General features: G+C 36.2%; 2 protein-coding genes and 1 non-coding gene across 5 annotated transcripts; 1 reads left to right on the forward strand and 2 right to left on the reverse strand.

Annotated features, from left to right (window-relative positions):
- Window positions 1-2,748: 2,748 nt before the first annotated feature.
- LOC110785065 (uncharacterized) lies at window positions 2,749-3,597 on the reverse strand. The gene has a single exon (XM_021989519.2). It carries the CDS (start codon window positions 3,451-3,453, stop codon window positions 2,932-2,934), a length of 522 nt encoding a protein of 173 aa, XP_021845211.2. The 5' UTR covers window positions 3,454-3,597; the 3' UTR covers window positions 2,749-2,931.
- Window positions 3,598-5,299: 1,702 nt separating this feature from the next.
- On the forward strand, window positions 5,300-5,461 carry LOC130468173 (U1 spliceosomal RNA). Its single transcript, XR_008928597.1, has one exon. It is a non-coding gene; the product is annotated as a U1 spliceosomal RNA (small nuclear RNA).
- A 1,139-nt stretch (window positions 5,462-6,600) lies between these two features.
- Window positions 6,601-23,483, reverse strand: LOC110786463 (uncharacterized). 3 transcript variants are annotated; one of them, XM_021991027.2, is made up of 17 exons: window positions 23,063-23,483; window positions 19,723-22,398; window positions 18,846-19,305; window positions 17,959-18,187; window positions 15,925-16,089; window positions 15,426-15,698; window positions 15,066-15,311; window positions 13,417-13,812; window positions 11,963-13,339; window positions 11,803-11,859; window positions 10,694-11,122; window positions 9,198-9,421; window positions 8,209-8,342; window positions 7,690-7,956; window positions 7,429-7,607; window positions 7,205-7,352; window positions 6,601-7,118 (listed from the first exon to the last, which is right to left on the reverse strand). In XM_021991027.2, the coding sequence occupies exons 1-16, from the start codon at window positions 23,424-23,426 to the stop codon at window positions 7,254-7,256; spliced, it is 7,575 nt and encodes a 2,524-aa protein (XP_021846719.2). In that variant the 5' UTR covers window positions 23,427-23,483; the 3' UTR covers window positions 6,601-7,118; window positions 7,205-7,253. The 3 variants fall into 3 exon arrangements, with proteins under 3 accessions (XP_021846719.2, XP_021846713.2, XP_021846724.2); XM_021991021.2 differs by having other exon boundaries at window positions 6,601-7,352; XM_021991032.2 differs by having other exon boundaries at window positions 6,601-7,352; window positions 19,723-22,378; window positions 23,063-23,229.
- Between the last annotated feature and the right edge of the window lie 1,510 nt (window positions 23,484-24,993).

Here is a 24,993-nt window from a genome sequence, read left to right on the forward strand (position 1 = left end):
CATCAATCAATCATCAGCGAGAAGTTATCATCAAGCTAATCAAATTTTTTTTTAAAAATGGGAATTAGAAATTTGTGGGTGAATTGACTTGAAATTGTGGATCGGATTGGCTTAAAAATTAGGAATCGATTATTAACGTGTCTTTGTTTTCATATGATTCTGCTTGTAAATTAATATGCTAATCCTTCTTTTAGTGAAATATTCAATAGATGTTTCACAGGGCAATAACTATAAGTCTATAACCGTATTAGCCTAAAGAACTTTTGTCTGCCTAAAAATCATACATTCAGTTTGGTGAGTTGTAATCTGCAATGTAAAACAAATTGAGGATAAAAAACGAGTCACATCTAATCATTAAAATTAAAATAATATAAAGTAATGTATAATTATGAATTTATATTACATAAAATATATTATTAGATTATAAATTAGGGGATTTTTTAAATTAAATTGATGTATTTTTTTAATTGCACAAAAATATATTATTAGATTATAATTTTTATTTTTTTAATTTGTAATTTATAAGATAAAAGGAAATATATATTTAATATAAATATAATAAATATTTATTTCCTTCTTTGTATCGACTGCCTTATTTATATATTTTCATAGTAAAATTATTAAATTGATAGTAAAATTTTTTTGATGACGTGTATCCTACATGGCACCTATTTGTACTAATGAAATGGCGACACGTAAGATTGCGACAACATAATGTTGTCGCAACTTGCGACCTATATCATCGTCCATTAATGATTGGTCCAAAAGAGAAACGATGTATCTATTGCGGAACGGAGGAAGTATAATTTTGATTATAAAACCGTGTGACAATAAAAAGAGCCACTCCTTGGCATTACAAACAGTTTAAATCATATGGTAGGCGTAATATAGGATACAAAACCAATGTGTTGCCCATTGATTATATGATCCACTTTATCTATATTAGCTTTTCTCAACTTTCGGTATAGTGATGTTTTTTATAGTCAATTGCCAAATAAAATGGAATATTTTCCGATTAAGGTGTCAAAGATTATGAGCTGTTATCATAGAGAACACCACTAGACTAATCTCCGTTTCTAAAAAGATTTACATTGAAATATCAAATATGTGTCCAAAATATAAGAACGGTTCTTAGCTACTATAAGACTCTATTTGGTTTGGCGTAAAACATTTTCATTGAAAAATGTTTTTTCACGGAAAACATTTTCCTAGGAAAAACACAATTCCAAGTTAGTTTTCATTTGTTTGGTTTCTTACAAAAAATTTAATAGAAAATTGAAAATGGGAGAAGATAGGTGGGAAGAAGGAAAGTAAGGAGGAAGCTAGAGTAGTAGAGTGGTATCTCTTTCTTTCAAATGAAAAAGGTTTTTCCACATTTGTGCGCTTGAGGGAGTCATGGAAAATTATTTTTCATCCTTGACAAACTAAACAACACAAAATGATTGAAATCGAAAAAATAGTTTTCAATGAAAATGTTTTACACTAAATTATACGGAGCTTAAATATTTTATCAATTAAACGAATTTCATAATAATTGAATACAATAGTGTATAAAAATGTTGCTTAAATTGGACAAACTTGTGACTTGGAATGAGGACTAAACTACAAATACTCCAACACTATTTTACTCCCGCCTCTTGTGTCCCTTATGAAGCAAATGACGTCATTTAATTATGTGTTATTAAAGTATTAACTACAATTAGTGCTTAGACAACGACCCCTAATTATATAATTATGTTATTTTGATTATTTTAGGGGGTCGGTTTGGTTTTGCAGTGTATTTACGCCATGTAATCTTGCACATCACAAGAGAGAAAAATCCTAGGAAAAAAAAAAATAGAAGATACTTAGTAGAATAAAACAAAATAGAGTTCCTCATAATTTTTTATCCATTGATCTTATGAGTTAGTTGAAGACAAAAATTAGTTGGACTTGAAATGGATTTTTAAACAATAAAATGAAGAATTGCTAGGGAGTACTAATTTCAATTATTGTTGCATCGTAACAACATCATTCTTATTATCTTATAAGACGTCCATGATTCGTCTTCTGTGAGAGTTAATGTTAACGTCAAATGAATGACAAGAATATTCTACGAATTTCATATAGATAAATATATAATAAAATATAAAAATATTTTTTTTGCCCCCTATATATAGTATTTTACTGTACATCCAATCTAGCGTATAAAAAGTGAAAAATAGAACTCACTCAAAGTAAAAAGTGACCAAAACCAAATATATAAGTCACCTTAGTCAAGGACTAAGTTACCTTACTCAAGGATACATGTGACCTTAACCAATGAAAAACGTGACCCTAACAATAAACAATTAAATGACCTGATCAAGAGTGATATGCTTGTTACAACTTACAAGTTATGATTATGACCCCATACAAACCAACAATGAGAATACACCAATACACAAGTGTAATATAAGTAGTAGTCTATGTAGCTTGAACACACACCATGTACATTATTGTACATTGGTCTTCCATTTGAGCTAATAGCCTTAATAATAAGTTAACTTATAATTACAATAAATAAAACTAATGACATCAATAGGGGTAACTTAAAGAACAAAACATGTACGGATTAAGATGCTTACTAGTTTTAGTTGCCTAAAATCATTTAGTTTAGTAAACCATATAAATTTTAATCAAATCTCAATATGCAACACAGGTAGATTACAACGTCGTTATAAGACTCCTAGACGTCTAAATGTAGTTAGTTTTATCGAATCCAAGACATGGAAAACAAGTCACAACCTTCATCAAAGATGCTATACAAAGAACTTAACAATTCAGCAACAAGGCCACTATCTTTCTTTAATTTAGGCAAAAGAAGAAAAAACACTAAACTAAACCCAAAACATGAAAATTAGTCCATAAGAATATAACATCCTCCACCAAAGAGTTACTCCACCGTAGACCTTAGTCTTCAACCTCCCCACCACCATCCCCTTCATACCCGCCACCCAACTCACACACCCTCTTCCACACCTCCGCCGGCACCGGCACCACCGACAACCTCGGTTGCCGAAACAACGCAAACCCGGACACCTTCAGCCTCTCATCCACCTTCATCTCCGCCAAGTCCACCGGCCTCCTCATCTCCCCTACCGCCGCCATATCCACCGCCACTCCGCCATCATCGCCGTCGTCGTAGCATTCCTTAACGACGGTTACGACGCCGACAATGCGGCGCGCTTTGGCGCCAGAATGGTAGAAGAAACAGAGGTCTCCCATCCTCATGGACTTGAGATACTTCTGAGCTTGCTTGTTTTTAACGCCGTCCCATTTGGAATTCCCACCGTTTGCCGATTGATCTTCCCAAGACCATTCACCGATTTCTGTTTTCAACAACCAGTATTGTTGTTGTTGTCGTTCTTCTTCTTGTTGTGCTTCTTTTGGAGGATTTTGGGCTTTCTTCTTCATTTTCTTCGTCCTTTTCATTTTAGGGTATGTGAATTGTAATTTGGGGAAGAAGTATATGTTTTGATTTATCAGTTTTTATACAGTGGATTTATGGCGGGTAAATGGACATATTTTTGGCGCCAACTTTATATGTTTGTTAGTAGGCTGTAGATGTAATCTAAAATTCTAAATTGGACACCTTGCTACCTAAGTCCTAAGATACATTTAATACATCTAAAACAAAATACACCTTAAATTGAGATAGGGGTGTACAAAGGTTTCAAGAGAGGGGCAAATCTTTTAGGAAGGGCTCTCGATCCACGTCTCAAAGACTTGCCAACATATAACAGGCCTAAGTCGTACGGAGTACAATAGTATCTCGAAGCTTCTACCGTAGTCGACGACTATCGTCGACTATATTAAATATAAAACGATCTCAACCATTCATTATTTTGTTTGAATATCAGCCATTGATTTATTTTAATATTTTTTTATACTATATATATAATTTTTAAATGTTTGGTTTGTTTAACATGCTGGGGAATTTTCTATTATTTTATTTTAACTTATATTATTTATTCTAAATTCACTCTAAAAATTAAAAAACAAGCGTGAATTCTTTTCCCTCTAGAATTCACTCTAGAATTTTTACATCTACCAATTTAACAATTTATTCTAAGAATATAAAATAAACTCTATCAAAGTAGGACACCTTATTATCTCGTAGTAAGATACAATTAACCAGGGTAGTCCTGGGTGATGCGAGTTGAGCGAAAGAACATGTCCCCAAATTTCAGAAATAGTATACAGAGTAGTTAGTTTCCTACGTATGAAAAAAACAGAAAATAAAGTAGTGGTGAAGATCTTGGTTTTGATTCCTAACCAAAATCACTTTCTCTTATTTATTTATTTTGCATTGAACAAGGGTCTCATTTTGAGAAATTACAAAGTGTCCATAATTGTAGCATCATCGTAGCCCCAAGGCCCCAACACTATTATTTGCTTCACCATGCTTTGTATCTGCTTAACCACTGCATAAACAATAGGGATTTTACCATTCCATATAGCTTTACTTCTAACATTTTAGATTGTGTACAAAGTTGCAGCCACAATGCTATTGCAACTTTTCTTCAAGATCGAGCTTTACTTGCTGCTATTCTACAGATCCATCTCAAAACGAAGTAGAAATCGTTAGTCATATCTTAGAATTCTACTATGAATTACTTTTTGGCTTATTCACTAACATTTTGCATTTTATTTTATCTTTCACCATTTCTCGTTTTACCACATGTAGTACGAATGTACAATGCTTCAATGACAAATAAGATTAATAAATTTCATTTGATGGACGAGTATCAAAATCAGGAGAATAAAATACCAACTGTCACATGCATAACTCATTAGCTAGTTGTAAAGATTAAGATAATGGGTACGTACACACAGAGATCAAATTCTTATCCCCATCCGTAGTTCACACCTAATACAAAGTCACCATCTGAATCTCAAATGGTACAAAGTATAAAGATTGAGATAATGGGTACGCATCAAAATCAAAATTTTCTCTCCTTCAATAGTTCACACCTAATACAGAGTCACCTTCTTAATATCGAATGGATAAAACTAATTATTCTAAGATATTGAAACTTTCGTGTTGCTTTAGTTAGGATAAGTTATGGAAGTACATCGTATAACAACTACTCTTGAAGATGAAATGTTTATAAACTGTCTAACCAAAGGGTCACTAGATTCTTGAACCAAACTCAACACTAGCTTGTGGATTGTGGAACAGCATATTTTACGTTAAACTGTGGAGTCCCACATCGGAAAATAAAAGGACGAGAAAGTATGTGACAGTATAAAATGAAAGCTTGTGAGACTGAGCAAAATACTTACCTGGACGGGGTGAATGGGCGATCAAGAAGGCCCATAGCCTAGGGTGATGACTTCCATTGCACTTTGGATGGGTGTCAGCCTAAGATCTCCCCAATGTGGGAGAGTCTACGTCATAATTTGTCATAGTGGGGGCCTGCGTTCGCGCGCCCCCTGTTTAATTCGAGTCGAACTTTCAGGCTTCAGGCTTGTGTAGATTTACATTTACATTTTGTTTCTTTTTTGTTTGGTGTAAATGAGCTGCAGACATACAAACTATTTAATCAAGTCTATATGCATTACATATTGATATGCTTGTTAAAGTAATTAATAAATCTATTTAATCATTTAATTTGGAGGACATAATTTTCGTTATACTATGCATTACATATTGTGCTTGATATGCTAATTGATCAAAATATTTGATATATTAATATGTTGATTTTACTAAAATATTGAGTAAATTCTTAATATTACGATTTGACTAAAATATTCAAAAATTATTTTTAGCAAACTATAATGATGTGGCTTATATTATTGTCGTAATCTATAAATAATTTTTTTTAATACATAAGGGGTAAACAAATAAGGATAGAAATAAATTTAAAATATAAAGTAAAGTTTTGTAGGAATTTTGTTTTTAAGAAAATTTTTGCACCATGGTGCAACGCGTCACTCTTGATGCTTGCTTTAGTATAATTTATAAAGAAATGGGGTGGATTACATTGGCTATTACTCTATTAGTCTTTAAATGCTATGCCTTCCAAATCCTTTTGGGACATATGGTCTCACTTTCGAGAATCAAAAACCAAACTATACTACAATGCAAACCAAATGCCCCTTTATAGTATTGAGTAGGTCTCCTATAAGATTTTCTTATGCTTAAGATCATGGGATCATTATAAAATATAACTATACAATAATGTGTAACTATTTGATTGATTATAAATTATGGAATATAACTATTTAGTTACAATATTTAACTATTTAATTATAAAGTATAACTATTTGGTAAAAAGTTGGTATTATACATCAGATCGTCATATATAAGTATTTGTACATAGCATCTTGTCAAAATAACTTTTTTTGCTTTATGTTCACAATGATTGGTTCAAAAGGAGAGATTAAATTTTGTTCTTTTTTTGGGGAAGGACTCGTTGCAGCGCTAAAGACTTAACATCGATTCACTTATGTTGAGAGAATAAACTACAATGGTTACATGTCAGATTGAGTTAATTGCCGAATTGTCCCACGTTGAAGAAGGGGAAAAATGGCAATTACGATCTTAGATTGGTGGGCTTCTATGTGTCTAAACTCTTCTTTGATGTGAACACAACTTTCTCTCACATTTATCGTTCAAGTACAATTACAGAAGCCATGATTGTGTATATAAATATTCCATTTTACAACACTAATGTTACAAATTTACAAATGTTAACCAGTAACCACAGACTAAACCTACAAAACGTACTCTAGACAGCCTATGAGCTAGATTGTACAACATATTAGGGAACAAATTGTTGCCCATCATCTATTTCTCTCAGCACACCTTTATTAGGGGCTTAAAATCAGGTACATTAGATTCTCGATAACACAAGGAGACGGCACCGAAGCATCCTTGAACAGTTTTGAAGTTTAACAATTTACAGTTGTTCAGATTAGATCCTGTGTGAAAATCTGCACTGTGGTTGAAGAAAGTTTTCTGCAGTTCCTTCAAGGTGGGATACCAAGATGTGTATTATGATCCTGAGCAAAATCCTCTATACACTTGAGCAATTGCAGGAAGAGAGAGAGAGAGAGCACAAAGGATTCACACTGCAACACCAGACTTTGGCCTGCGAGTAGCTTCCTTAAAGCTCAGACTATAGATAATCGGCATTTCACAGTATAAAAATTCTTTAACTAGATCAGTTTTACTGACCTCCCGCGAGTAGCTTCCTATATGCTGTATAGATTAGATACTCCGTATTTCAAAATAGAAAATTGTTTAACTGGACCAGTTTTACTGAACCATCGCCTCCACAGGTAAGAAACCCATCAGAAATGACTTGAATATCTGTGACACCAACCTGCAACAATCAACAATGTGTTTAGTAAGAGTAGATTAAGACTTCATATTATGTCTTTAGGAACATGTTAGTTTACCCTAGTGACTCCCCCAAAGCTTTGGGTACTACGCTGGAGAAAAGTATGTCTCTCGTGCAATCTTGGCCAATGAAAGATCAAGCTTGCTCTGTTAGCATCCCAAAGTTTGACGTCTCCATCCTTGCTTCCAGTCAAGAACAAACTTGTGTTTGGAATTGTTGCAATCTTAGTAATACTCCCTATCGCGAAGAATCAAAACATAGGATGTCAAGCTGATACAATTCACAGAATCTGGAAAACTGAGAAACCACTATTACCTACCTGAGTGAGCCTTTGGTATATACCATAGCATTCCATGTCGATTCTGATCTCCTACACTTGAGGAGAGCTCAGATCGTATACCAATAGCAGCTGTATCAGTGATCCTCTCAATACTGTTCAAATGTTTGTGTCTTTTGGTTTTTCCTGTTGCTATATACCGGAAATCATGAAGTCCGACGTCACCGCCTTTTCCACCGGTAACAATTAGAGGAGAAACAGAACCAGTTCCCACATCATTATCAAACACAGCAATGGAACAGGCACCACCTACACCAAGATGCCAAAGAGGTTAAGAAAACACAATCATACATCTATAAGAATATTTCATAGTAGCTTGTCAGCATGCAATAGCTCAAAGATAAAAGTGAAGGCCAGTGCAAGATCAATAAATAAATTCTGTCATTTTAACAACACTTCACTGCTACTCCCTGGAATAGCAATATGACATCTTAAAGCAGATAACACAGCAGGCTGGATATCAGTAGCTAAGAATTTTTTGTTGTTGTCTGATTTTAATACCTTCATGGCACATCACAGAAGCTCGGGAGCTCGATGGGGGAGCTAGCGTATCCCATATAACCACATTAACACTGTTTGAACTGTAACCAGAAGCAGCAATAATTGACCCACTTGTTCCCACATAACAGACATCCCTGTTAAATCAGATAGCAACCATATAAGCTGTCTTAATGCAGAAAGGAGTGAAGTTTTAACATGTTTTGTGCATAAAAAAGTCTCCACTTAAAGCAGAAGCAGAAACTGGAAGCAGACAGCTCTATCTAAGCTCGAGGTGCAACCGCCTCCCTCAGCTTGATAACATAAGCCTCAAAACTTCCACCCTGAGTGGGATAATCACTCAGCGCTATTAAGAACCACTTCCATTTTCAAATGCCATCTTGAAGGCTAAACATTAATTAAGTTGGTAAAGAAGGTTACTAGCAGAGGCCCATCCAATAAATGCAGTAAAATAAAGCCCAATTTTGCATCCAAAGATTGTGTATTCTTATAGAGCTTAGAGCCGGAAGGTACACTACCCTTTGCTTTAAACATGCTGCTTCTATCTAACGTGAACTGACAAGCATTCTGTGTTTCGGATGGTCTTACAGAAACGGCCATAAGAATGTGTACATCCAACCCATCCAAGGTGAGAGCCTCATTATAGGCATGGGATAATGTTGATGTCGAAATTGTTGTACCCCTAACTCCCTAAGGTACCTAGTCTACAGTTCTATCTAAGTTCGGTACGAAGCATAGCTATGCTAAATAAGCAGTATCACACAATCACATACAAGATCATTAAGTACAATGTGCATAGTAATTCTTGAGAAAGAAATTTGTCACTGAGATGCAACTTGGAAACACAGCTTGAACTTAGGTTGTAAAAATGGTTTTTTGGGTTTTGAATATAGTAGCTACAGCTACCAAAAAAAAAAAAGATTTTATGAAAAATATGCAATAGTATATTTCATTTTCAAGGTGAATCCTTTCTCTTTTAAATCAACACTTACGAAACATGGCCATTAAAGCAGAGAGATGACTCTGTTGGTCTGACATTGCTCCTTCCTCCCACCTCCAGTTGCCAGGCGGACACAGTTCCATCTGATGCACTGCTGGCAAATCTTTGGCCACAGCGATCAAACTGCAAACTAGTAACCGAAGGAAGAGCATATGGAGGAGGTATATTAGCTTCAGCTAGTACTCCATAAGTTGCAGTAGCTTTCTCTTCACCAAACTGCAGCCATTTAAGTAAATCAGCAGTATGACAATGCGTCTTACAAGCGAAAAAAGAAAATCAGCAGTATGACAATGCGTCTTACAAGCGAAAAAAGAAAATCAGCAGTATGACAATGCGTCTTACAAGCGAAAAAAGAAAAGATATAGTTACCCGAGAAAATGACAACAATGTACATATGCCACTACGACTAAATTTATTTCTTTACTTATTTTATTCATTACTACTGGTCTCGTAGATGAAATGTTTAGGTCAGTATCAACAAGCTAAGATATCCGAAATTTAGATATAGATGTAGCCATATATAGGAAAAAAGCAATACCTTAGCAAATGACAACAATGTATTTTCTCCATTATGACAAAAAAATATTCTTTACTTATTTATTCATTTTTACTGGCTCGCGGAAAAAAGGTTAAGGTCTGTATCAACATGAGCTCAGATATCTGAAAATTTGATAAAGACGTAACTGTGCAGGTGATTTCACTAAAATACACCATTTACCTAAACACTAAGTCTGGACAAGTATTATGGAAGGAAATGAAGGGGAGGGGAGGATAGAAGAAAAAGAAAGGGAGGTGTGTGTGTGTGTGTGTGTGTGGGGGGGGGGGGGGGGGGGGGGGGGGGGGGGGGTGGGGCGGAGATGTGAGCTTTTGTTTTCCTTTCAAATCTTTCCAACGTTGGATGGATTTGGTTTATTCGAAGGGGAGGAAAATGGTTTTGATTCCTCCAATTCTCTTCCCTTCCTTATCCCCTAGTAATATCCAAACAAGGGAAGATGAATCCCTCACTTTATCCTTCGATTCCCTCCACATTACTCTATCCACACACACCATAAGACATCCAAATATGCTGGTGTCCACCACAAATGGTTCCTTTAGCAGGCACATTACAGAAGGGAATAGAAAAACCACATATTCCAATGTTTTTATACATTAATTAGTCAAGGCATTTATAGAATAGCTGGCAGATCTTCATCCTGTTTATGAGATATGAGCGAAAACTATTTAGTGACACAATTACACAAATGTAGTTACTGTTTGAATATATCTAAATAAAGGCTACGCATATGAGACTAAACATTGATAGCCTGTTAAGAAGGGAACTATGATGCCGGGGCATTCCGAAAGTCAAACATTAATATGTATATGGAGTATTAAATTAGTTCAATGCGGCTCCCACAATCAAATCTACCAAAAATTTGTGGTTTCTTTAATGGATATAAAGCAAAAACATTGCACTGTGACAACTGGAAAATATTTCTGAAGTCATACCTCCCATAGGTAAATGTGGGTGTTACTAGACCCAACTAGAAAGAAAGGCCTTGAAGGATGAGCAGCTAAAGCACTTCCATTTACATTATTCAATGTAGCTGGAGGATCAACACATTTGTCGAGTTCGTCTTGAATTCCCCAGCCCATGCCAGTGGCGCCAATGCCAGCATAACCCGGGATTCCAAATGCTCCACCACCAGTCAAGTCGCTTCCAAATCTTGCTTGAGAACCAACACCACTTTTAACTCCACCCAATCCAACCTGTGAGCTTTTATCACTTCCAAGACCAACACCAGGAGAAACAAATGTAGGAACTGGAGTAGATTCGGCACCAGCCCAACCATTCTGTGGCCAATCAGCTTGTGCCCAGACAAAGTCTGATGGATCTCTGCAAGGCAACCCATCACCCCAACTAAAGAAACTTATTCCCTGTACAATATAAGATCGAATTATTAGCACCCTAAGAAAAGAAGAAAAGAAAATAACCCCACAAGTTATGAGCAAGCTTAGAAAGGCATATTTATGTTACTTTTGGGATTTTTTGACAAGATTAAGATACAAGCTCTTAAGACCATGGGAAGAAGTCTCATCAATTATATGTCCTCAGGTAACACCCAGAGCTCCTGTCCAGCAAAAACTATAGTTGGCTACTTTGACACAATTCTTCTCTACTTCAGAACTGAACAAGCATGAACAATTCTTCCATGTCTTTATACCAGTAGGCTTTGTTCAGGCCACCAGCATGACTTATATGATGGCAGTCTCAACTCTCATCAGATTATTTGGGTTGTGAGAGGTGGTTAGTGACCTAGACAGCAAGAAAAATCAAAGCTTTGCTCATGGAGAGGGATCAGGGCGGCCACCTATAGAGTTGTGGGCTATGGGCCATAAGCCTGATACATGCCATACCAAACAGGAAAAAATTCTCATGTTCAAGCCCATTACTATCGAAAACTGAAGAGTATATAATCAAGCACCCGTGATTCACAGTATTACCTCAACAATTCATAATAACAGCAAGTTTGTAGTTCACACTACTTTCTGCATAGAACACAAGATGCTAGTATATTAAGCGACAACAAGAAATTTCTTCAATCCCAACAATATACCTTTTTGTTGCTTGCAAGTGCAGCCTGCTGTTGCTCTATGGAATTAATACAAAACGCCTGTCCAATAAATGATTACAGTTATTAAACTCAACAGGCGGTTCAAAGGCAATGATTCTGGAAATGACGATAAAGACAGAGTCCAGAACAAAAATTTACTAACCTCCAACAGTTCTCCATTCTGCCTGTAAATTTCTTTAGGATTGCTGAAAGGAACTAACTTCTTTGTGAGAGCTGCCCCCTTCCTATCAGAATCCAGAAGGTTATGACTCTGTTCAGAACCTGTAGAAGGGCTTTTACTTCTATTACTACGAGGACTGCTTTCAAATATACCTTCTTGCTTATAACTTTCCAGTTTTTCATGCTCTCCCAGAACACCCATGTGCAAATGGTTCCACCCTTTACCAGCGTTTGTGTGAATAAGCTCTGACAACTTAATTGGTAATTGAGCAAGCATTTCAGAGACCGTTTCAGGACAATTGCAGATCGTTAGTAACTTTGAGCATGAAGATGAATTTTCTTTATCAGAAGTTTCTGAAGAACCAGAACCTCCATTCTGATCCTCAAGAAGCACACTAGGAGTAGATTGGGTAAGTTCCTCCAACCACATTAGAATAGGCTGAGAGGTTCCACCCTCTGCCTTCTGCTGTAGAAAAATGGCGAGCTGCCTTGCAGTATGAGGTGGTATATGAGTGAAGGTGTTTCCTATCGTTTCAATAAAGACAATTAAGGCCTGTCTAACATGTTTCAGGGAACCATTACTATCAGGGGTAAGAGATAAACTAGGATCTGAGACAGAAGTATTAGCTGCATTGTCACAAGATAGTTCACTGAATAACTGATTCAGCTGGAATTTGATGAACTTAAACAGATGTTGCCACAAACACAACCTAAGAATTATCCATTTCTCATCTTCTGGAATCATAGACGCTGTGTCCCCTTCCTTTTTCTGCTGCAATCCTTGAGGATCCAGTAGAGCATTAAGGTCTGGTGATTTAAGACTGAGTGCCTCGACAACCTGTCCAAGTATTGTCCTCAAGCTTACAATGTCAATATCTTCATATTTTCCATCAGGGCATGGCACCGAGACAGGTTGCAACAGTATATCAAGTGCTTTCAGGTTATGTTGAAGCATTGCTGAAGCGAAATATATACAATACTTGCATAAATCAAAAGCAATAATGCACTTCCCAACAAAATCTCTAGAACTACCACTACAAAGCTTCATTATAGCAGCTTCTAGGTTGGAGATTGTTAATAAAATACCCTGCACGTAAAATTCCAAAAATTGGAAGCAGCAATATGGTTTGCCGACAGTCAAACTCTGCTCGGTTGAAGCCAACGTCCAGGAACTGGCTATGCTGCTAGCAATAACAAACCTTGAAAGTGAATAAGACAAATGTTCGGTCACATTTATAAACTTTTTGAGCAGCCGGGGTGAAGTACAGTCACCATGGCTTTTTGGAAGCAAATGAACTTGAGAAGCAAAACCATGATAGCCGCTGAGCAACAGCTTATCATTGTCTAAAGAAACAAAAATCTGCAGCAAACGAGATTCAGAAAGCTTAGCATTTGTTATAACCAAATCAGAAATGGAAAGATGGAATACAGACTTACCTTATCAAGCAGTACATCCCGCTCCACAGAAAACTTCTGCTCTAGATATGCAAGTTCGGAATCCAACAACTGTTCAAAATTTTCAAGAAGAGCACCATATTGACTTATCTCGTGCTCCGGAGAGCTAGCCTCAACAGCACCAGCTTTTGATAACACCGAACTAGTGACAAGACAACACGGATGCTCCTCAAAAATTTTGATGGCATACTGCAGCGCTAGATCTAATTTGGTTTGGTAAGCCAAATGACAGGCTACCTCATGTGACAGCCACCTAAAAGAATTAGCTGGAGATGGAAGCATTATTCTGGGAAGCATTTCAGAATCTACATCATTTGTTCTCTTATCCAGAACTCCAAGAATGATGGAAGATGATGATAGGCACTCCAAAGCTTCAAGCTGACCACATTTGAGAAGCAAATTGTAAAACCAGTTTGTCAATTGTGCCATTCAGATTACAGAGGAAATGATTATTCAACAAACACCTATGAGTATTATCCAACCAGTAAGCACACATTGGAAGGGGTGGAGCAAAGGTGTATATGTGAAACGGAACTAGGATCTCAAAGAAAATCACTAAGAAGAAAGTATGAATTATGATCAAAGTGAATAATGATCCTTGTTCTTCATTACTTGGCAACAACCATCAATTTGTACACCTTTAAAAATAGACAATGAGGACCTTAATGAAAAACATTGAAGAGGAAAAGATACGTATGGTCAATCTCAATAATAACCCTTGTTCTTCATCACTTGCCAACAACAATTAACAGTACCTTTTAAAAATATTCTAGAAGCAACCATCTGATATGACAACTTCAGGAATAATAGCTGCTAGAACAGCACATGGTTTTAGACACAGAAAAAAAATACTTTGTCTTATAGCATAATTTCAACGTGACAAACATGTAATATCATGCAAATATTTCCATACATTCAAAATTTATAGGATTATTTAACCACTTCATTTCCTCCATTCCAATACAGTCTTGCTTCTCAGTTGAGTTGTGCCAATGTAATTGTCTATCCTCTCACAGTAGCATTTTCTAAAGAAAGAAAATGATAACAATCTTATGCTACCATTTTACTCCTAAACGTTTACAGGTAATAGACCATTGAAACCGGATTCATGTTCATGCCATTTAAAAAACAGCATTTTTTTTTAAAAAAATTTATCAGATATTACTCATACATTCAACATTTATAGAAATATAAGATCATATACAACTTCAATTTCTTTTTTTGGGCAAGTATACAACTACTATTTCCTCCAATCCAATACAGTCTTGCTTCTCATTTGAGTTGTGTCAAAAAAACAATGTCCACCATCCTCTCACTATAGCATTTTCTAGAGACTAAGAGAGCCTTGTACTACCAATTTACTTCTGAAATTTTACCTGTAATGGACATTAAATTCACTTCATAGTGTACATGCCAATTAGAAGCGACACTGCTTATTTTTATACATGTCTTTCTCATAGATACTCGTGTAAGAGACATGAGAAAGTCTACGAGCACAAGTACGCAGCTAAAACCTAAGGCGCATTTTTCTGCTCTAAACAACATTACTACATAAAACCTTACAAGGATAAGATGAAGGCAAGATTATATTTAGCAATAGCAACACTAGAAAACAGTGAAAATAGACTTACTGGAAGGCCATGTTTGTTAAATGCAGAAGCAATCATCACTACAGCCCAACGACACAAAATAGCGGTGTTCTGTTCCCCAACAGCATTTTTCAAGCTATTCTTGGCTGTCAACATTTGACAGTACTGCCCAATACTAGGGTCAAGAAAAGCGGCAGGTCTAAAAGATTTCTCAGATTCAGTGGCATAAGAATCTCCTTGCAAACCAAGAACAGTCAGAAACGATTGAAGGTAATTACCGATTTCCCACTGCAAAGAAAGAGCTGATAGTTAGCAGAGAAACGAAGCAAGAAAGAATGAAGAAGAGGCAAATCTGACGAAAACAAGGGCGTTTTCATATTAAAGATATTTGTAGCAAGCCACCTCCAGCACACTCGCAAGCCAGTAGTCGCCTTTCTCAACAGCAGAAGGAAGTAAAATCTTAAATATTAGGTGGCGCTCTGATGCTCCACCCTGACCCTCAATGAGCCGACAAATTACAAGAGCAAGTTGTTCATCACCGAGAGTCTTAGCACAAACAGTGATGGCAGAAATAGTATCACCTCCAAGCAAAAAGAAAGCAATTGCCAACTCATATTGATGTTTCCCCATTAACACATAAGCATTTTTTGAAGCAGCAGCCCTATGTCTCTCTTCCTGTTGCAACCAATATCAAATTCTTTTAAATGAAGACCAATATCAGATTTATACATTAATAAACAAAGCAACTATTCCGTAGTATATATAAGTTTAAATCTACACATGTAAGATATAGGTTTGCACCACAACAATGTATGATACAATGTGGTATGAAACAATGCATTTCAGGACTTCAGAGTTCTAGAAAGAAAATGATTTCTGAAGTTCAAGATTTAAGGATCACCTGGAAATTGCGAGATAGAAAAGCAACTAGGGGCTTGTCCTTCTCATCCTTACTGATCTTGAAGAGGCCAGCCAAGACTTGAAGTCTATTTAATGCTATGTATAGAAGTGCACACGCCTTTGGATCTTTATTTTTCAGATACTGACGTCTAGCCAACTTCTCCATCTGCAGAAAAACTTGTATTTAAATTACTTTTGCAAGCTGCTATGCCAATGACTTGCTTGGTAGTATATATGCAACAAGAAAATATACATGAAAAAACAGTTATCCTCAACAGGATATGATATCAACAGGATATGATATCAAAAATACTTAGCAATAGCAACACTAGAAAACAGTTATCCTATTTCAAAAATACTTTTTAAGAGCTGTTCCCATTTCATCAATCTTCATGATAGTATGCTATAATGCTAATACATAGCCAGACATAAATCATGGCACACTATACAGAGAAATTTTTTCTTCCACGAAGGGACAGCTAGCGCATTTGAATATCATCCAACAAGATTGAATTCAGGAAAAGAAACATTAGAAACTGTAGCAGAATACAATATGATTATTAATTACCCCAAACTAACTTAAATACTTAGGCCTAAATACCACATAAAATCCAAGGTCTTGACTTCATATTGACCATTATGTAAGTCTAGATCACAATATATATTATATATCCTCTGATCAATACTATAGGAAGTTTAGGCTTATGCATAAGAACTAAGGAAAATCTAATACTGTTGCTTGTAAACTCAGTCACCATGTTCTGCTGCTTCTCTCTCTCTTTTCCAGGGACTCCTTAGTCTTCTTCAGATGAGAGAGAACTGACTAGGTGTGGTAGACTTGTAGCTGGACGGTTTAGTTTTTTCAAGTAGTAATACAGAAGTAAACAGAATGGGGGGAAAACGAGGTGACAAGCTGATTTTTTCATTTCTCACTGCCTCTAGTTATTGAAAAAAGATACTTCTCTTAAAAGATAGGGATAAGATAAGGTGCATTAAGCCTTAGTCCCAAAATGATTTGGGGTTGGCTAACATGATTCGTCATAGGAGATCGTCATTGTGACCAATCAAACAAGAAAGGAGCGGGAAGTTAAAAGAATAAGCAAGGAAGAGGGAGAAAGTGAAATTAATGAAAGTGAAACAAGAAAAATATTAAAGAAAAATAACTAAAGTTAAAAACAAAAAAATAAGGATAGATAAATAAAATAAGTACATTTGAAAATATCATATAAAAGGGAGCCGAGAAAAGATGGAGAGGAATTTTTTTTTTATGGGGGAAACTAATGAAAAGGTTAGAGAAAGCTTTAGAGGAAAAAAAGAAAAGGAAAAAAAAATATGTAAAGAAAGTTCAACGAAAAAGGTTTGCAAAACGCAAGAAATAAACTAAGAGGGCTAAAATGGAATATATAAGTCACATCAAGTCATCAACGTATACTCTCTCCCTCCACTTTGTCCTATCCAACGCCATATTTTCCTCAATCACAAGTAAAGTCATATCATTCTCAATCACCTTCCTCCAAGTTTTCTTATATCTTCCCCTACCCCTTGCAACCCTATCACTTTGCCACCCTTCTAGCCTCCTAACCGGAGCATCACTTGATCTCCTTCTTACATGTCCAAACCATCTTAAACGATTTTCCATCATCTTAAACTCAATCGGTTCAACAGCTACTTTCTTCCTAATAATCTCAAGTAGCAACAAGTTCATATAGAAAACAAGCCTGAGATATAGAAAATAATTGTTATTGCAAAGCAAGATCACACCCAAAAGCATATTTTTGACATATGACCATCATGGATACCAACAAGTAGCAACAAGTTTATATTAACAAATTTGCAGTATAGATGAAAGTATGAAGTGACAAAGGAAGCAAAAGCAACCCCGGCTCTAGTAAACAGTATAGTTTTATTTTCCCTTTATGTTTAACAAAACCCTAAAGCTTCCAGATAGCTTTCAGACAATACTTATTTCAACCAAAATTCACTAGAAATCATGACAATAACTGAAGAAGGAACTAATACATAACACCAAGTATACCTTGCTGCGTAAATCTGATAGGTTTGTAAACCAAAAGCCAACACCCAACTTCCGCATATCTCCCCAAGACGGCTCAGTCGGTAGAATAGTACTAAATAAGATCGCTTGACAATCAGAATGGAAGGCACAAACCATCAGCCTAGAGTCAACAACTAACTCTTCAATTGATGGAATTCTACGGTATTTCCTAAGAAAATCCAATTGCTGAAGCCTTATTCCACACCAAAACCTTTCATTAAACAAAGAATAAGTGTCAGAGAATGTAGAGTATCCAAAGAAGGAAAATGATGAAGGCTATCAAGGGATATAAGTGAACTACATTAGTAAACTCTATGAAACACCCTTCACAGACAAAGACCATACAACTTTAGCTGATCAAGGAACTGCTAGGGGGGCAAGGGGTTATTTGATGGCTTGCTAACTTATTTCAACACTTGAGGTTAGGAGAAAAGTGGAATAAGTCTTTGCAAACGATGACATTGCATCAAAAAATTCTACTACTTGCCAAATTCCTTGTGCTTCACTATTGCTACCCACAACACAGTCTAATTGAGCGTGTAAAGGAACCATTCCTATCAAAAATTCTAAATATTAGTTCTGGTCAAGGGGTGCATAGACTCGAGTTATTTCCAGTTTTCCACTGGTTAATAATTCGGCAAACATGACTCATCAAGCTAAGATAATAGATTTTGTTCATTTCCTCAACTAGATTCTGCGAAGGTAAGACAACTAAACATATAAGATCCCAAAGGGACAGTGCAACCTAGAGTCTCATAAAAAAGAAGTATCTTAATCAGAATAATAATTTCACATCTAATTACCAAATTTGATGCTGTAGGTTGGCTAAAATCCTGTCTTCAACAGGCTAAAACTAGCTTCACATTTACCTTTTTCCTGCGTCATCAAGGCTTCCATATGCAGAGGTCGATTGTGAATTGCTAATTTCATTCAAAAGGTCTATGATTGCAAGCATCTGCATCTTCTGTGAATTCGTGACAGCTTGATGAGTGCACAATTTCTCCAGCAGTTCATGGAATCCATTTGACTCATAACTTGTGGCAGATGTAGCGGGCACACAGTTGATAGCATTACTCGCAGAATTATTCGCAAAATGCATCAGCCTTCCATCTGAATGTTGAGACCAAGAGTTTGTATCGAAATCGTTGCTCCACTGAAGTCCTTGACTAGCACCTTCTTTTGATGACTGTCCTTCAAAATACTTTGAGAGTTTGATCTGCTTAATAATGATACTAGACTTCGGAAGAGAAACTCTTTGGTCAACTTTAGAATTAGAGGTTAAACACTCAAAAAGATGACAAACAGCTGCATATGCACGTCTCCAGTTGCCTGCAAAATTATAATACATCCATTTAATAGGATTCAAAAAATAGCAGCAGCAGAAAATGCTAAATATTCGACATCCATTTAACAGAATTAAAAAAAATAGCAGCACCAGAAAATGCTATAATATTCAACCTAGAGCATTGCCTCTGGTTCAAACAAAAACACGATCAGATGCAGATAAAATTCTTCAGGCGTCAATAAGAGACAAACTTGAACAACGCATACTCTAAAAGGATGACTGTGATTCCTTTCTGATGAAAAACATACAAGAGCAACCACAAATTATATTGAATATTGTGCATTGTAAGTTCCAAAGGCTCAGCAGGACAGCTATGTATAAAAATAACATGTTACAGGTCAGAAGCCATCCTAGGTTAAGTTCAACAAAAATGACTGATTCTTTTTGCTTCAGGGATATACCTGTATATATATTCGTCAATAGTGCTTCAGGGTGATAGAAAGCCAGAGGACCACACAACTTTTCAGCAACTACTGTCATCTTCAAGAAATAGTTCTTGTTCGGTGAGATAGGAATTCGTTGAGTACCATCACCAATCAGAAAGCTATGTACATCACTATGTGCCTTTGTAGTAGGAGGGCAAAAGTTGTCCCCCTCGCTGCTTTTTTCAGAAGACAACTCTTCAAACACATGAATTTTACCCACAGAGTATGCAGGACTATAATTATCCATCCCATTTTTCTTTCTATCAGTCAGATGCTCGTTACCTGTAAAGAACGACCAGGGACTGAAGAGAGTAAAGTACTTTTCATGAATGATTACAAGTGTGCCCCTTGGCCCTAGAACAAAGTCGTAGATAGAAGGTGAAGTACGCACAACACCAATGCAAATCCAGGTGGACGATTCTGGCAAATTCTCCAGGTCCACTGAAGTCTGAACACTACAAACTCTTTGGGAATAAATGTGCAGCTCATTCTGGAAACAGACCCCTAGAAATAATATGTTTTCAATTAGAAACCAATTGAAAGCCACAACTTCTCCATTCAGGCATATCTTGTCTTCCAATTCCAGAGTCCCAGCACCTGTAAGATGCAGAGGTCCCCATATATAAAGCATGTTCACATTATTTGAAAGAGCGTCTGAACATACGGTAGCAATCTTCTGACCCCCATCAGCTACAGATATTGCAATAACAGGGCTTTGAAGGGAACTAAATATACCTACAAGCTCAAAAGGAGTGCGACCAACTGATAATTCAGATAGGTTAATCCTCCAGAGTCTTGACCTACCATCAGAGTGTCCTGTGGCCATGTGATATGGAAAATTGTTCAGACTAATATCATTTACCACCTTGTTCTGCAGAGAATGCATCGGTGTACTACGGGACACCACAGAGACACTTGTAACTTCGTCATGAACATCTGACAAATACGATGAGCACGGATTTACAGCCACGCAAAATGTTTTACCAGCAAAGTCAGTTTTATAAATACATGGGCTGCATTCAGCATTATTTCCAGTGTCATCGTTGTACAGGTGGACGCTTTCAGATTGCTCGTAGGAATGCAAGGTCACTTTCCATGATTGAATATCACAACTTTTCATCCATACCCCCATAAGAACGAAACTATTGGATTTGATATTCTCTTTATGAGGGGAATGTAAGGGAACTGAGACTATCTTGTCAGGCGCATCTAAGTGACCATTCCCGACGAAAGGAATAGTGCAAAGTTTATGGCATAGTATCTTGTCTTCTTCAGTTAAGAGAGTTTTAACAACAAGGCAATCTATTCCTTGATCATGTCCAATGAGAAGAATTTGGTCTTCTTCCAGCCACGAAGGAGCCCAATACAAGCTTGTATCCTGAGTTATGGTATACTGCAGGATAAGCTTCCCTATAAATTGCCATGGAGGAGTAAATGTTGGCAGACCCGAAAGGCTATAAGAACTGTTGGATATTGACCAAAATATAAGTAACCCGTTAGAATCCAAGGAAACAGCAAGCTCAACTTCATGCATAAAAGGATGAACAGCAACTTGTAAAATTTTACCAGTGTGGCCAAGAGTATCCAATATTCTTCCTGACTGACAAGACAAGTTGTTATCTGGTTCACATATTAGAGAAGATTTCCCTTCCACATCTAATGATTGATTATATAACACTGACCAGATCAAGGAGTTACAAGGAAACCATTGAATTAACGAACATATGGCTGGTGGACCAAAGAGTCGATTCCTCGAAATAACAACTTTATTAAAATAAGATCCTCCATAACACCTTGGACCATTGTTTCTACAGGAGATTTTCATATCAGGCTCTGTTACTTTCTGTCTCTTCCATAATGTCACCCGTGGAGACCGCATTGTAGCTATGTCATCAAGGCAGTGCACAGCCCAGAACGTGAGCTGCCCAGGACCAATCGCAATCAACCATTCACAACTGCCTACCTCATCATTTTGGCATCTCTCATTAGTGAAAACTTGGTTAAGTCCATCTCCGACAGAAACTATGCCGCCTAATTCCAGAGCCCAATCTAAAAAATTATCTTTTCCCAGAGTACCACCCAGCGACTGATTAATTTCAATGACGGCAACCACACAAAAATATCGTCCAGGAGTTGATGTTTCACGGTTATCCTTACTCCCTTTCCTCCTGCTGTCATCAATCTCACACCACAACCTGACAGCCCCGTCTAAGCAGCTCGTTAGCAGAACATGCCTTCGTGCATAAAGAACATCTCCATTTAGTTGGCGTCCTCCACAAGGTCTCCACTGTATTGCCAAAACAGGTTGAGGATGCTGTAATTCAGTAGCAACATATCCAGATTTCCCATCGTACTGGAATACAGTTACATGAACACTCTCCTTACAGGGTACAGTAGCTAATCCTTCAGCACGGAAATTAGTAGGATATACACCAGATGCTGAAGGTCCTTCAAGGGACCAAGTCGTTGAAACCAAAGTTTGAGGGACTTTCACTCTGAACTTCCATGCTATTTCCCAAGATTTGATGTTTCTTTTCCATAAAACTACTTCTTTTCCCACTGATATTATCCCATCTCCGGAGCCCGTCCACACCATGGCCTGAACCTTGGTAGATTGCACCAGCATAGCAGTCTGGCTCCAACAAAAAGAACCTGAATATGAGTAAATTAATTGATCCCGAACTTTTAAACAAACTTGATTAGTCCACAAATTTGACGAGCACATGAAATTTACCAGAAACTCCCAATCAATCTCCTTCATATACAAAAGGCGCATATCAAGTGCCATTTATGTAAAAAAACCGAAAGAGAATACAATTGTAAAATAGTAATCTACATATTTGTATTCTTCTTAACTTTTCCTTAAGAAAATCGATGAAAAATGTTACTTATATATGCAGTCGGAGTTGTTAAATATAAAACCGCAAAATCTTTTATTTGTTTCGGATGCCAATCAAGACGATTTACTAGAAGCTCCTCTGAAATTTACACTTAGCAAGTAATTTGACTAAATTCAATAGATATTTCAGAAGATTTTACTTCGACTTCTATCTAATCATTTCAGTGTATTACTGTATTATGATTTATGAATCAAAATCTAGAGGTGTTATCTTTCACACCATTGGCGTCATGGCTAAAAGTATAGTTCATATGAATTATTCAGCGATAATAAGCTAAAACAAGTTCATTTCCGATACGTTTAGGAGTTTTATGAAATCATAAAAAGGCATAATCCAATTATAACACGAACACTAAATTTTAGTTCTAATAAATTGAAATGTCGTAAGCTAAAGAACGAGAAAAAGTGCAAAAATACCTGGAGAAGGATCATACTGAAAGAGAAAAATGCGATTATCAGCGGCGGCAGCGAGATCGCCGGAAGAAGGAATCGCCGGCGACCATACAGCGGAGACTACATCGGAGGAAGGGAGGAGTTCGAAGACTTGGCGGAAGATAGGGCCAATGCGAGACTGGTGCGGGGAGAGAGGGGAAGGGAAGTGAGAGATAACTAGGAGAGAGGTAGCTCCGTAAGCAATCCATGAGTATCCGGCAAAGTCCGGCAACCAATCGACGGCGGAAGATCCGGATTCCGAGATATTTGGAGAAGGTGGAATCGTCTCTGATTTGATTAGTTGCAGAGGAAGGTGGTGGGTTAGATCGGCGAGGGAAGGTTCCGCCATTGTCGTGGGAGGTTTTGACAAATTCGAGTTTGCAACGATATGATTTTGGAGTTGGCTACGTTATTCGAGTTCCGTTTTAGGAAAAGAGTAAACTAAAAATTGTCGTGTCTCGTTAGTGTAGATTTGACGGCTGTAATTTTGGTTTACTACCAAAAATTTACCCAATTTTCGTAAATACCTAGATTTTCAAATAACAAATTGTTCAAGGATTAAAAATTGCCTATTCCCGTAACGTAATTTTAGTACGAGTTTTATCTTAATTACATTTCATTTAGTATATGTATGATGTGTGTCCAATCCTATATGAAAATAACATACAGTGAACACAAATTCTTATTTACAATGGGTGTACAATAAATATTGTACACTGGAGTAAAAGTTAACTCAAAATGCTTAAAAGTTAAGCATATATATGTAAAAGTTATCTATTTTTAAGTGATAAATTTTTTTATTTTAGTAAAACTTATTTCTTCAAAATCACTAATAATTAATAAAATTAATAATTTAACCCATAAATATTTATCTATCAATTTTTTTTACTAATATAAAAGTTAATCAAAACTAAGTTAAAGTTAGAAAAAAAAATGGTTAAAGTTATCTTGGTGTACAATAAATTTATTGTACACCTTGTGCGCGCAAGACCTTTTGTATAATGAAACTGCCAAATGTTTTTGCAATCTCTTTCCCTCAAAACAATTTTTTTTTTTGGGAATCTAGCCAAAATAAATATAGCATTTGTATGATATTCAATACGGTGAGATGTACAAACAATGTGACATCTTTTACATAAAAAATTATTTGGGTAAGATGCATGAATGTGATAATGATAACTAGTTGGAAAAGGTACACAAAAAAATAATATTTCTTGAGCTCGTTTTTTTTTTGGGTGCATGTTTCTCGAGCTCATAGCTCATGTCAATAAGGAGAAAATTATTCGACCAACCAAAATTCTCAAATAGATGAGTGATTAGCCATGAGACTTTATGAAAATTGTAATCGATCAACAACTTAAGAAGGGCTAATAACCTCTAAATCTCTAATTGATTCATATATTCTACAAAAAATTTGAGCAATTTCTTTGAACAACGTTACAAACAAAATACAATTCTTTATTTGTGTTGCTTTATAAAATAAGGTTAGTGTCCCGGGCGATTTCCTGGTCCGGAGTGTTGCATATTGTTGGATTTTTTTTTATTTATTTCAAATTTACTTATAAACTTTTTATGTGTGCAATTTGAAATTGTGAACTAAAATGTTGAGAAATTTTCTTTATTTGTGTAAAACTTTATTTTTTGTACTAGTTTACTTTTAACTTATAAGAATTTTTGTTAAGTTACCATTGTTAATAAGTTACAAAGTCGAAATACATTTTAGAGGAAAAAACACATTTGTTTAGCTAATAGACAACGAAACATTTTTTTTGTCTCCTATTCTTTTCTCTGTAAATTTTACGGTTTTTGTTTGTTCTAAACAAATTTATAGAAAACATATATGATTTGATTAGTAAACGATTAAAAATTAAAAATTAAGAAACAAATTGTTATCGTAGATTCTTAATCAAATACGT

This window comes from Spinacia oleracea, chromosome 2 (assembly GCF_020520425.1).
Source record: "Spinacia oleracea cultivar Varoflay chromosome 2, BTI_SOV_V1, whole genome shotgun sequence".
Taxonomy (NCBI): domain Eukaryota; kingdom Viridiplantae; phylum Streptophyta; class Magnoliopsida; order Caryophyllales; family Amaranthaceae; genus Spinacia; species Spinacia oleracea.

Coding starts and splice junctions, on each gene's coding strand:
- LOC110785065 (XM_021989519.2), bottom strand. CDS start 3,453: ATGAAAAGGACGAAGAAAATGAAGAAGAAAGCCCAAAATCCTCCAAAA.
- LOC110786463 (XM_021991027.2), bottom strand. CDS start 23,426: ATGGCGGAACCTTCCCTCGCCGATCTAACCCACCACCTTCCTCTGCAA. Junction 18,188..18,845: donor CTTGATGACGCAGGAAAAAG/GTAAATGTGAAG, acceptor GTTTAATGAAAG/GTTTTGGTGTGGAATAAGGC. Junction 9,422..10,693: donor CCCACATTTACCTATGGGAG/GTATGACTTCAG, acceptor AAATGGCTGCAG/TTTGGTGAAGAGAAAGCTAC.